Source organism: Bubalus bubalis, chromosome 24, assembly GCF_019923935.1.
Source record: "Bubalus bubalis isolate 160015118507 breed Murrah chromosome 24, NDDB_SH_1, whole genome shotgun sequence".
NCBI classification, from domain to species: domain Eukaryota; kingdom Metazoa; phylum Chordata; class Mammalia; order Artiodactyla; family Bovidae; genus Bubalus; species Bubalus bubalis.
Window position 1 is genome coordinate 868478 of NC_059180.1, and position 12623 is coordinate 881100.

The 12623-nt window shown below is 66.8% G+C and overlaps 1 protein-coding gene across 5 annotated transcripts; it reads left to right on the forward strand.

The window, feature by feature from the left end:
* Positions 1–1015: 1015 nt before the first annotated feature.
* Positions 1016–11523, forward strand: MAFK (MAF bZIP transcription factor K). Of its 5 annotated transcripts, none has more exons than XM_025275143.2 (3): positions 1016–1216; positions 8366–8432; positions 9158–11523. In XM_025275143.2, the coding sequence occupies exons 1-3, from the start codon at positions 1035–1037 to the stop codon at positions 9593–9595; spliced, it is 687 nt and encodes a 228-aa protein (XP_025130928.1). In that variant the 5' UTR covers positions 1016–1034; the 3' UTR covers positions 9596–11523. The 5 variants fall into 5 exon arrangements, with proteins under 5 accessions (XP_025130928.1, XP_025130923.1, XP_025130925.2 ...); XM_025275138.2 differs by having other exon boundaries at positions 1017–1216; positions 8353–8432; XM_025275140.3 differs by lacking the exon at positions 1016–1216 and adding an exon at positions 1669–3228 and having other exon boundaries at positions 8353–8432.
* Positions 11524–12623: the final 1100 nt, after the last annotated feature.

The following is a 12623-nucleotide window of genomic DNA, read 5'->3' on the forward strand; positions in this document are numbered from 1 at the left end:
GCCCCCTCGCCCTCATACCAGCCTTAGCGACTTTCCCTGCTCTCTCAGAACCCAGAAATGTGGCCTCATGGACATAGCTCATTGTTTCCGAGAAGGATCCAGAAACCGTCCAGGGATCCGGCCTGCCATCCAAATGCTGAGGAGGGGCGAATGGGTCAGCTCCCCAGCTTCAGCCTCCACGTGCCGCAGGAGGGGGCTCTGCTCTCCCGTGCTGGCCCTGGCCTGAGTCTGGGCAGCATTCTATTCTGCTTTTTCAGGGTCTGCCACCCCACAGCAACCATCAGCTGGGCCTTAGGTGGGCACTGTTTCCAGGTCATGGGTCTTGGAGCCCCTTAACACTGAGGCTCTGGGTTGAAACCATTTAACACCATTTTATCTTGTTCTCTCTATCCATATCTAGGTCAAACTGGTAAATCAAAAGGCAGGGGTGTCTATCTGGAGGGCATGTCAGGGCTCTTCCCTTATTGGTGGGGCCAGGCCCCCACCCAAGACAGGGAGGTTGGTGTGTCTCCAGACCCACCTTCTCTCTTGATGAAACTACCAGACTGTTCCCAACAGGGGCTCCCCAACAGGGGTTCGCGCTGCGGCCAACCCTGGGGAGATCGGGGGTCTCTGAGGGCCCTGGTGAGTCTCAGGGATGCGCGGGCCTGGGGGATGGGGGGCGTTTAAGATTAGGTTCTGGAGGTCAACTGGAGAATATGGATGTGGATTGCAGACAGCAGTTTGCCCTTCCACCGAGCTGAGAGCGGACGAGCTCGAGGGAGAATGGGGTGCTCCCGGCTCTCGACGTCTGGGGACTGCTGCCGCCACCGCGCGGCGCGCGCGGCACCTGCGGTCACAGGTACGGCGGGTCGACTCAGCGCAGGTGGGCTCGGGGGCGGAGCCTCCGCTGGGCGGGGCCTGGGCGGGGCGGGGCGCGCGGTGGGTGGTGCCTCGAGTGGGCGGGGCGCTGGCGCGCGGCGGGTGGGCGGGGCGGCGCGCGGTGGGCGGGGCGGCGTGACGCGCGCCGACGCCGATCCCGGAAGCGGTGTCAGATGCTGGGGAGCCGGGCGGGCGGGCTGGCGGCGGGCGGCGGGGGGGACTTGTTGTTCTCCGCGAGGTCGGAGCCCGAGCGCTCGGCGGAGGCAGCGGCCGACGGGAAGCGCGAGACTGAGCGCGAAGAGAGCGCGTGCCCGCGAGGAGCCGCTGCGCGCCCGCGCCCCACGCGCGACGCCAGGTGAGGGGCGGGCGGGCGGGGGGCCGAGGGGCCGCCCGGGGGGCGCCCGCCGCCGAGTGTCTGCCGCCTCGGACCCGCGGCCGCTGGTGTCGGACCTCGGGACCTTGGCCCTGTCGGCGCACCTGCGGTCGGGTGTCCAGCCCCGAGCGCGCCGCACGGGCGGGGGGCCCTTCCTTGAGGGCGCGCCCCCATCCCTGAGCCCCGGCCCGCGTCCGGGGGCGGCGGGCGCCAGGCGGGCCCGGGGAGGGACGGGTGGGCAGCGCGGCTTTTCGGCGGGCCCGGCGCCCCTGCGAGGCCCGCCCCACCTGTTCTGCCCTCCGGGCCCCCGGAGATGCGCTTGGGGGAAGCGGGGGTGCGGCGGGGGCCACGTGCCGGGGAGCGCATGGCGACCCGGGCGACCCGGGCCTCGCGCACCTGGGCGCTGCCCGGCTTGGCGGCGCGGTCCCGCCCCGGCGGCGCTCAGGCCCGGCCTGCGCTGCCCGCGCGCGCCCGGTTCCCTGCCGCGCCGGACGTGCGCAGGGCGAGGAGCAGGGGCCTCGCTGACCGGGTCCCTGTCCGAGCAGCCGACCTGCCGGGGTTCACCGAGGGAGGCCTCGGCGTGGGAGCTTGTGGTGGGGAGGGGGGCGACGAGCGCGTCATTTCCCAAAGTCCGTGGCTCGCGTCTCATCTTTCTCCTCTTTGAGTGGGGGTCTCCGCCTCTTCTAACTGGAAACAGAGACCCTTCGCTACTTCTTTTGAGTTCCGGACACCGCGCGCTTCCACACACCTGCCGCGCCACCTGGGCTCGGGTCTGCGTTGGGAAAGCACGGTCGCTCCGCCCCGGCCCCCGTCCCCTGTCCCCCGAACCAGTGTCCTCACTCGCCACGTGTCCCGGAGCCCTCAACCAAGCGGCACTCGCTCCTTCTGCTCACATTCCGGGAGCAGCCTGCGGCCGCGTTGTTGCTGAAAGTCCCCTGCTCTCCGTCTTGTGTTAATGATTACGCTCTTGTTTACCTTCCCCACGGTAGGGCAGCCTAGAGAAGTGAGGTCCTCCCCCTGACAGTCCATTCAGAGTTGACTGCCACTCAGCCCCCTCTTGCCAGGCGCCTGTTCTCCGGAGGTCCCGGGACTCGGACGTCCACACGCAGCCCACAGTGACAGCTCAGTGGCTTCCGGGCAGTGTGGCTTGGCGGCCCATCGCCCTCCCCTCGCCCCTTTGTTGGCATCAACCAGGTTTTGCCAGCACAGTGGTTGCTGCCCAGGAGTCTTAATGAAGTGTGGCCGAATGCCTTGCCTGCCATCTCTGAAGCCCAGTCCGCAAGCTTGATGTCTTTGCTGGCTGGTGGGGGGTTGACCCTTTTTTAAAAAGCGTTCCTTTAAGCAGGTGGGAGGGCCTGGAACACTGAAGGTAGGCTGTGCAGGTGGGTGGGGCACACCTGCCTTGTGGATGGTTGCCTCCTATCTGAGAACTTCCCTCCCTGGGTCCAGTAGGGATGTTTGAGCTCGGTAGAGAGTGTCTGCTCTTACAGCTTAAAGCTGGACCTCTCGGTATTCCAGAATAAAACATTTATTAATTCAGAACCACAAGCGAGGCTTCTCGCCCGAGCGTGTTTGCGTCTCGTGCTTGAGCAGGGCTGGCCTTTAAGGGACAGCTTCCAAGTTGAGCATCGCTCACTTTCAAGGTAGTTGCTAAAAATGGGAGTTGAATCGCGGCTACCGGGGAAGTCGGCTCCGGGGCTTGCTGTGTTCCAGCCCTTTCTCCAGCCCTGCACTGAGGCTGCCGCCAAGCGAGTTCGTTTTCCGGGCCGTTCTTTGTCCACTGAAGTGCGTGTTTTCACGCTCAGGCTCTGCCGTAGCTGGAGAGTTTGTTTACAGTCTCAGGCAGCCCAGGATTCCTGCCTGTGTCCTGGCCGTTCCCGAGTCTAAAGGTTTCTGGATGGACTTTCTGGACGGCAGGTCCAGTCCGCACGGGAAATGGAGCCCCGGCCAGTGGGGACGGTCCTCTGCGTGGCTGCTCCTCGGGGCAGTAAACAGTGAGTCACTCTCCTCCCTGCTCCCCGCCTCCCTGTCCTCAGCTGATGGAAGATGCACTGCTCCGGTATTTACTTTTGCTTTTTATAAGTCACAGACTCGTCATGTTTCCTCTTTCTTACAGTTTCAGGAAATTGAGAGTGTCATCTCACAATTGTAGGATTTTAGAGCAGGTAGAGATGAACCTGCGGGATCTCAGTCTACAGACACACAGTTCTCCCCAAGGAAACTGAGCCCCGCAGCGCCTCAGCTGCCAGAGGGCTGGGCCCCATGCCCAGTGCCTGGTGTGGCTGGCCTGCCTTTCTGCGCTGCCCACCTGGGTGCCCTGGGCAGAGGGGCAGAGAGGACACGGGGTGGAATGCCCCAGCCCCCTCCCTCACGCAGGCGCTGGCACCTGCTCATGAAGCAGGCCTCCCACCTGCCAGGAGTCGTGGGGAGTGGGGAGGTGAGAGCACCCCTGCCGTCCACCCATCGAGGGAGGCAGGCCTTGGACAGAAAGGCCAGCGCTGGTCCTGAGCGCTGCCCTGGATGCGTGCTCAGGAGGGGGTGCCCACCTCCCACACGTGAAGCGAGGCAAGGAAGGGGGCAATGGCAGAGGGGCAGGAGCTCAGAAGTGGGAAGGCCCCCGGCACAGATGAGCGGGGGGCTTCAGGAAGTTCGTGGGGGAGGCCTGGCACAGCAACAGGTGGCCCTGGGAGTGGCGGCTTCAGGAGGGACCCCCTGCCTGCTTGTGGGGGCTGTGCTTGAGACACTGGGATGGGAATCCAGACCAGACTCGGGGGCCCGTGCCCAGGTGGTGCCAAAGGGCTGCAGCATCAGCGGGGGCGCAGGCCAAGCCAGCAGGCGGGCGCGGAGGGACAGGGGCCTGTGGCCGCCACCCACGCTGCAGGCCCGGGAGGAGCGCGGCGCGAGAGGGGGTGTCTCTGGGGCCGTGCGGGCTGGGGTGGTCCACAGCTGTCGCGTCCCTGGCTGGACAGAGAGGTGGGGCTGGTCGGAGCCCTGGTCGGCCCCGCTGGGCTGGGGCAGAGCAGAACCCCTGCCGTGGGGGCTCCAGGGGAGCAGCGGCCCAGCCTGAAGCTGGGTGGCGGGGGTGGGGTGGCGTTCAGCTTGCTGTCAGCCTGGCGGCCGCCTGAGTCACCTCTGGACATGGCCAGGATGACACAGCTTCCTCGGGCTGCAAAGGCAAGGTGACCAGACGTCCTCCAGGCCAGGCAGACAGTCACGTCTTGCCGGAGGGCAGCCAGCCAGGGCCAGCCTGCAGGCTGGGTGCGGGCTGGGCCGGTGGGGTGGCCGGCAGGGTGCGGCGGGACACACCCCCATCTCAGGGAGCTGGTGCAGGCAGTGGGTGCCCTCCTGGTTCTGGGAGCTGCCTCTGCTGGCTCCTTCCAGGGTCGGATGAGTCGACGGGCGCTTGTTCAACAGGCAGGCTCCTGCTCTGGCACCAGCCCCAGGGGCAGTCGGCTGAGGGTCTCTCAAGAGGAGGCCCCTAGTCCCCAGACGAGAGGCAGCACGGCACGGTGGTTCTGGCTTTGGGGTTCACTCTTGGCTGCCATGCCCCCCGGACGCCCCTGAGGCCTGGCAATGGAAGGTCCGCTCCGACCCCCTCTCTTGGGCTGAGCGCCACGGGCGTCGGGATCCTGCCCTGCTCAACGCTGATGTTGGAGACTCGGCTTCTCCCACCCGGGCTCATGACCTGGGTGTGCAGACTGGTCGTGCAATCCAGTGAGAATCTGAGACTCTCGAAGCCCCCTTTGCTCCTGGGTGATCTAAGCCCAGGGCTGCCCAGGTGGGTCGTGCCCCCATTCGCCAGTGGCTGCCCTGATGAAGAACGGGTTTCCTGGGCCCCGGCCCCTGGCCTGGCCTGGTGAGGGCTGGAGCACACAGGGGCTGGCCAGGCCGTGTGTCACCCCGGGAGCCAGGTCTCAGCCGCAGCAGGAACTTGCGAGGAGGAGGGCAGGAAGTGATCCTGGCCCCAGCTCACCTGCCTGCTGGAAGGGCAGTCCTGCACTGTCAGACCTGGGCGCCCTGCCCTGCCCTGCTTCTCACGGGCCCAGAAGGGGAGGGACGCTCCCGAATTTACTGCAGACCGTGTGGTCCCCGGGGTTGCCTCTGTCTAGGCCGCTGGGTCCCCTTCCCTACAGAGGACGTCCTCTTTCGTGTTCAGCTGGAACGGAGTTTCTGGCTTTGGGTTGAAAAGCAGCCTCTGAGCCGACGCTTGGCTGGGAGGTGCTCCTGGGAGAGGTGCTGGCGGCGTGCTGCACCAGAGGCTCCTCGGGGCACGAGAGGGCAGAGCAGCCCCGTCCAGCGTCCCAGACTGGCGCGGGCCTGGCTTGCGGGTGGCGGCACCAGGAGGAGCCGCTGGCTGGGCCGTCGGGAAGGTGTGTGAGGGTCCAGGCCCCGACGCAGCAGCGCTGGCCCTGGGCATCCTGGCCGGCTCCCACCTCTGCTGGCCTGCGCGGCTGCGGGGGTCACAAACACCTTTTCGGGGCAGCTGTTCCCCAGTCAGTTGTTCTACAAACTCTGGTTCACACCTGCAAAACTCTTCTCTGAACCTCTTTCCAAAAGCAAGCTGTTGTTTTCTGAAGCCTGAAGTGACGTGAGGTCGGTTCTGGGGGTGTTTCAGGTGTTTTAGGGAGAGCCGAGTAGCCTGCCACTCCTGTTCCCTTACTGAGTCCACGGAAGGGCTCTTGGCCCGCCGACCCACAGCCTGACTTCGACGTGAGCCCCCGGGCCCTGAGGGCTTTGGAAGCCGAGTGCTAACGCGCCTGGGTCTGTGGGGGTCGCGCCTGGGTCTGTGGGGGTCGTGACGATGGACAGGGCCGGCCAGCGTCTGCTTGCCTGGGGCTCGCCCCCCTTCCCCTGGGGTGGGGGTCCTGGTGCAGACCCTGGGGTGAGCGCCCAGGGTCAGGGTGTTGTCTCTGGGCGTCACCGGAGTGGCCCAGCTGAGGACGTTTGGCACTGGGCCCTTGGTTCCGATCTCCTCGTTTTTCAGAAGAGAAGACCAAGACCCACAGAGAGGAGAGGTGTTTCAGAGGCTGGGGATCAGCCCCCTCGGCTCCGTCTGGTTGGTGGGGGCCTGAGGACTGAGGGCAGGCCCCCGGGGGACCCCAGCCATGCTGCTCTCCCCCGTCTCTGCCAAGGCTCCTCGCCCAGGTCCTGGGCCCGGAGGCCAGGCGGTGGGCCAGGTGGGCTCAGCACCGGCAGACATGGGGCCTGGGGTCTGTGGCCAGCTCGACCCGGTGGACAGGGATGCCGAGCCCCAGTCCCGTGTGCATCCTGGGCCCTGGGTGCCCACCCGGTAACGTCACGGTGGGCAGGTCCCCAGGGGAGGCGCCCCGGGAAGGCGCTGGGGTCCCGGCCAGGCTGGTGCGTCCCTGAGGGTCTGCTGGGTCCAGCACAGGCCCCCTGCCCTTCCTTTCCCACCGGGGGTGGGCGGGGCCTCCGCCTGTGGGAATGTGAGCCCAGCTCTGTAAACAGCTGGTGACTCACCGCCCAGCTATGCCCTGGCGTGCTGGGAGCGGGCTGGAACGATAGCGGCCCCTCCTCACTCGACGTGGAGAAGTTTCTCATGGCCTCTCGGCCGCCCGGCCCGCCAGCCCTCCCCGTGGCTTCTCCAGACCAGGGCTGACTCCCGAGCTGGAGGGAGGGGTGGCCCACGGGGCGCCCTGGGTCCCTAGGGGTCAGGCCGCAGTCAGGCTGCAGTTCTCACCTCCTGTGGGGTCACCCGGGCAGCCGCATGTCCACCGTGGGCACAGGCGTGAGCTCAAGAGGGCCCAGGGGCCCAGTGCCCCCAGGGCTGGGAGAGCAGACTGGGCACAGACCGGGGTGCTGAGACCATCTGGTGCTGAAGGGTGGGCGGGCCGCCAGAGGCGGGACCAGCGCCTGGGGGAGTCCAGGCGGCGCCACCGTGAGGGTCTCGGGCTGCAGGGGAAGACTGCCCAGCAGGTCTCCCTCACCTTGAGACACGGCCTCTGCTGCGGCTCTGCCTCTGGCCCCAGACCCTCCTTGGGTGTCTCTCTCTGCTCAGTTCACCTCGGAACCGGGGGGCGGGCCCCGAACCTGTGAGCCCGAGGCCCGTGCACGAGTGGGGGCCGGGTCTTCCGCACCCCTTCCCCAGCTGCGGGCCCAGGGGGCCTGCTTGCCGCCCCACAACCTGTGCTGTCGGCGCGGCCTGCCCAAAGCCATTGTTGCTGTGGGCTTCTCCGTTTCCATGACGACCATCAGGGGCTGGCTACCTCCCAAGGTCGTCATGGCAACTATCAGAGGGGAATCATGCTTGGGATGCTTTGGCTGGCTTTTTCATGAATGATTAGAATGTGTGACACAATGCAGACGCGAAAATGAGAAGGGCGGGCGGTGGGGGCTGGCGGGCGGCGGGGACAGCTCCCGCCAGACGGTCGGTGGGCGCTGGAGGCGGTGGCTCCCACTCCCCGGCTGGCCGGCGGCGGGAGCCCCCACTCACCCTCTGGGCCTCGGGTCATGGCCGTGGGGCAGCCTCAGTGGAGGGGGTGATGTCACCGCTGCAGTGCCCTTGGAGGAGGTAGGTCTTCCGGGGAGGATGGAGCTGCCCCCACCGGTTGTGGGGGCGAGCTCAGCAAGGCTGGAGTTCCCCAAAGGGGGCCTTCCTGTCGGGGGCCAGGTGGTTCCAGGGTGACGGGGTCCTGCCAGGGTGGGCGCGTCCCTGGGGCCAGCGCATTTCTCGGCTGAGGCGTGGCCTCCCGGGAAGGGACTCAGCTGCTGCGCACGTGGACCCCCAGGCGAGGCGTCCCGCGCTGCCCAGGTGCCGCCATCCAGCTCAGGGCGAGAGCAGGAAGCAGCCGCGGCTCCTGCCTGCTGCCGGCCCTCGACGCTGGTGCTCGTGGCCAGGGCCCTGCGGGCGGGGCAGCCGTTGTGACCACTGCTGGACGAGGTGTGTCCAGGCCACCCCGATGGCGGATGCTGGACTGGAGGAAGTAACCCGGCATCCCCTCTGCCCTTGGCAGAGGCTCAGGCCCACCAGGATGCCCTTGCTTTCGGGATGCTGTGACCCCCTGCAGGGGGCCGTTCCCGCTCAGGTCACTCGTGACGGTGGCCTGTCCCCCCAGCCCCCACCATAAACTGACCGCATGCATCTCTCTGATTCCCAGCTACCATTTCCAGGTGGTTCTGTCCGGGTGACTGTGCCCAGGTTATGACGACTAATCCCAAAGCGAACAAGGCGTTGAAGGTAAGGGAGGGTGGGTGCAGCCCTGTCTCTGCACCAGGCACCGGCCTGGGAGAGGCCCCCTCTGGCCCCAGAAGCCCGGGACCACCCTGGTGTGTATGGAAGGGCGCCTGTCAGCAGGGTCGGGAGGGGGCTGCGGGCTGGAGGAAGTACCTGAGGGAGGCGGGAAGAGTCGGGGCTGTGGCCTCAGGAGACGTTGGGGAGGAGGGGTGGGTGCCTGCTGGCCAGGATGTGCTTGTCAGCCCAGCACCCGGATGTGGGCGCGTGGCCTCTGATCCCACAGAGCCCCTAGGGCTGGCCGGAGTCGGTTCTCCGTGTGTGTGTGTGTGTGTGTGTGTGTGTGTGTGTGTGGCCTGCAGACCTCCAGGCCCCTGCTGGGTCCCGCTGGGTCAAGGTGGCCTTGGGGACACCCCATGGACTGGAGGGGTGCACAGGGCGGGGCAGCCGTCTGCCCAGCAGCCCGCACCAGGCACTGGAGGTCCCCAGAGGGCAGCACAGCTGGGACAGCCTCGCAGGGTTGGGGTAGCCGGCTCACAGCAGGGCATAGCCAGTGGCTCCCTCAGGATGGCCTGCACCCCGTGCCGTGTGTGCCCGACGCCTGGTGAGGCCGCGGTGCCTGTCCCGTGCCCAGTGGAGGGCAGCCTGGGGGGCAGAGGGGCCTGGTCACTCGCGCTACTCACCGCCCGAGTCCTGGCCCCCGGAGCTAACCCCGCACTGTGGCCCCGCAGGTCAAGAAGGAGGCGGGCGAGAACGCCGCGGCGCTCAGCGACGATGAGCTGGTGTCCATGTCGGTGCGGGAGCTGAACCAGCACCTGCGGGGCCTCACGCGGGAGGAGGTGGTGCGCCTGAAGCAGCGGCGCCGCACGCTCAAGAACCGGGGCTACGCGGCCAGCTGCCGCATCAAGCGCGTGACGCAGAAGGAGGAGCTGGAGCGCCAGCGCGTGGAGCTGCAGCAGGAGGTGGAGAAACTGGCCCGCGAGAACAGCAGCATGCGGCTCGAGCTGGACGCCCTGCGCTCCAAGTACGAGGCCCTGCAGACCTTCGCCCGCACCGTGGCCCGCGGCCCCGTCACGCCCACCAAGGTGGCCACCACCAGCGTCATCACCATCGTCAAGTCCGCCGAGATGGCCGCCTCCGCCTCCGTGCCCTTCTCGGCCGCCTCCTAGTGCCCGCCCGGCCGAGGGGTGTGGTCCCGCGGAGAGCGGACCCCGCGGACTCTTGCGGACCGGCCGGCGGGAACAGATGGGGTTCCGCGCGCCGCCCGCCCTGCACACGCGAACACGCACGCGCACTGCATGCCCCGCCTGCCCGGGCTCCGCTGCCCTCTCCGGGCCGTCTCCCGCTCCGGGCCGCCTCCCGGGCTCTCAGTCCGGCGCCAGCGGGGGCAGGGCGTGTGGACGGAAGGCCCTTAGGAGGCCCCTGGCCCAGACGTCTTCCACCCCTCCCTCGAGCTGCCCGTCCGCACGCGATAGCGTGTCCACACCCTGCACGGGCCCCCAGCTGGGCCAGCACCCCTTCAACACGCTGACTGCACCTGGGCCCCCGGGAGGAACCGCCCCCCACGGGGTCCAAACACTGTGATCCTGCTGCAGCCTCGGCCAGAGGCCCAGACCCCTTGAGTGGGTGGAGGAAGGGCTGTGCAAGCGTGTGCGAGGGTCACCTGTGCGTGTGAACATGTGCGCACGTGTGCCTGCCCTCCTCCGGGGTGCCGCCGCTCTGGGTGCCTCGGGAGCGGCTTGTCACTGGGCCCGCCCACGCTTTGCGTTTCCTCTCCATGTCGGGGGGCCCAGGGGCGGTCCCCAGCGAGGAGCAGCAGCCACCTGGCCGGGAGAGGGGAGCCCCGGGGGTCACGCAGGGGGAGCACGTTCTGTGGGGAGCAGGTGTGAAGTTTGCAGTGGCCGAGGTCCTGCTGGATGAGACGGAAAGCAGGGAGGAGGGTAGGTTGGAGGACAAGGAGTGTTGTTGGTGAGGACGGGGGAGGGGTGGGCGCTGGGCTGGGGAGGCGGCAAGGACCAGCCTCCTGGGGACACTTGGACGGTCTGTCAGCAGAGGACGTGGCACTCTGCCACCTTGGTGCTTAATCGTTGCCTGGAACCTTCATCTGCTCTTCCTCTTGGCACTCAGAGCCACTGATGATCGGGTGGCCTTTGCTGGGTGTCCCTTCCCTGAGTGTGGCCAGGCTTGGGCGCTCCTTCCCGCCCTTCCTGGGAAGGTGCCAGGCCGAGAGGTAGGTGGTGGGTGGGTGGTGAGCCCCAAGCCCCCCGCAGGCCAGAAGCCCTGAGCTCCAGCTCCTGGCTCCTCCTCAGCTTGCTTCCCACCAATAGCCCACCCGGGAGGAGGAGGCAGTGTGTGGGGAGGGCAGAGGGCCCCAAGGGCTGCAGATGAAAAGTGTCCCCCTGTCTGGGGGGAGGTGCGGCCTTGGGGATGTCTGGGTCCCTTCAGGGCCAGGCGGGCGTGTAGAGAAGCTGTCCGCACCATAGCCATGGTAGGTAATCCACATTGGATATCAATAAGGACCATGGGGATATTTAAAAGAGAAAAGTATATATATATATAAAATTATATACACATTTTATCGTTCAGATTTTCGTACCTTTTCTTCCTATTTGATACTGTAAATCTCTATAGAGCAGAGCTGCCTGGCAGTGCGGGTGGGGGGGGACCCCCTCCCACACCTGGCCTCTCAATTCGGCTGCCCACCGCCCAGTGCTGCCCGCCGGACCTCCCCGCTCCCAGGACCAGGCCTGGGAGACCCGTGTGCCCCCTCCTCCTTTCAGAGCTTTGGAGTTTCATTGTCACAGTTTTAATATATGGGTTTTTTTATTTAAGAAAACAGGCCCGTCCCCCTGCTCCCTGGCGACAGGGCCCTGTGCGTCAGCTCCACACCCGTCTTCCACACCTCCGGCCACTCAGCAGTTTCATTTCAATATTTATTTTTGTGCTGCTTTTATCATGATATAAATTATTGAGAAGAGACCCTATGTCGTGGCCCCGAGGTGGGAAGCGGCCCGCCCGGCTGGCCACACCTAATTTATTGCTGTACATCTCTGCTGTGACGCTTTTGTACCTTTCAATAAAGAGTTTTCTGGTTTCACGTCGTCTTGCCGCATGGCTACCACTCAGGGACAGCTGTCCGTCCGTCCTTCCCCTGCCCGAGGGGGTTGTCGGCGCTGCACGTGCCCGCCATCGCCGTGACCACGCCCCCCCCGCCCCCCCCGGGGCCGGGTCAGCAGCGGAGCTGCTGGGGGTGGGCGGCCAGGCCTGCGTGGGGCGGAGTCAGGCGCCGGTGGGTGGGCTCCCTGGGACCCCACTGCCCCGTCGCGGACGCCAGCGCAGCTGTCTTGGCTGGGGCTCCAGTGAGCCCACAGGAGGCGGCAGAGCTGGGGTCTGCCCGGGGTGTGGGGGAAAGCAAGGAGTCAGGCTCCCCTGAAAGTCAGTGCTGGGGCCCAGCCAGCCTGGGCCTCCTGGGGTGGGGCGCCCGCCCTCAGATGCTGCCCCCTCTGTGCCCCACGGACCCACCGAGGGTCAGGCGGGTCAGTACTCGGCCTCGGCCTCTGAAGAGAGGCTTGCAGGAGAGCTGCTCATCGGCGTTTCTGCCGGCTGTCGGCCCTCCCGCCCACCCCTGCCTGAGCTGACCCGGGCAGCACCTGATAACCCAGGGACTCTGCTTCTGCGCCAGCCACTCCGTGCGAGTCCATGCCTGGCCTCCATTGGCTCCTCCTGCGTGCACTGAGCGCCCTTCCGTGGAGTCAGGTGAGGGCACAGGTGCGCTCAGCTCCCCCCTGCCTTCTCTCAGCGAGGCTGGACCCCCGCCCCAGCCTGCTGCTTCTCAGGACCCCCAGAACGGGGCCAGAAACCAGGGCAGGCAGCAGCCATGGGTGTGGGCCTGGGAGGCACGGAGCATCTGCATCCTCTCCCTTGGGTTTGTCAGGTCAGGAGGGCCTGCCCACAGGCAGAGGGGCTGTGGGGCCAGGACCGGGGTGAGCCGCGCCCTGCTTCCCGGCTCTGTGACCCAGACAAGTGGCCCAACCTCCCTGGGCCTCCCTGAGCCTTCGTCAGCTGTGTGTGTGTGTGTGTAGTGTATGGGTGTGTGTGAGAGAGAGCCACACACACACAACGGGTGCTCCCTGAGCGCCAGGCCTGCCCGGGAGCCCCCTGCCCCCAGGACCCTACCACTCTGGGGTCTCCAGGAGG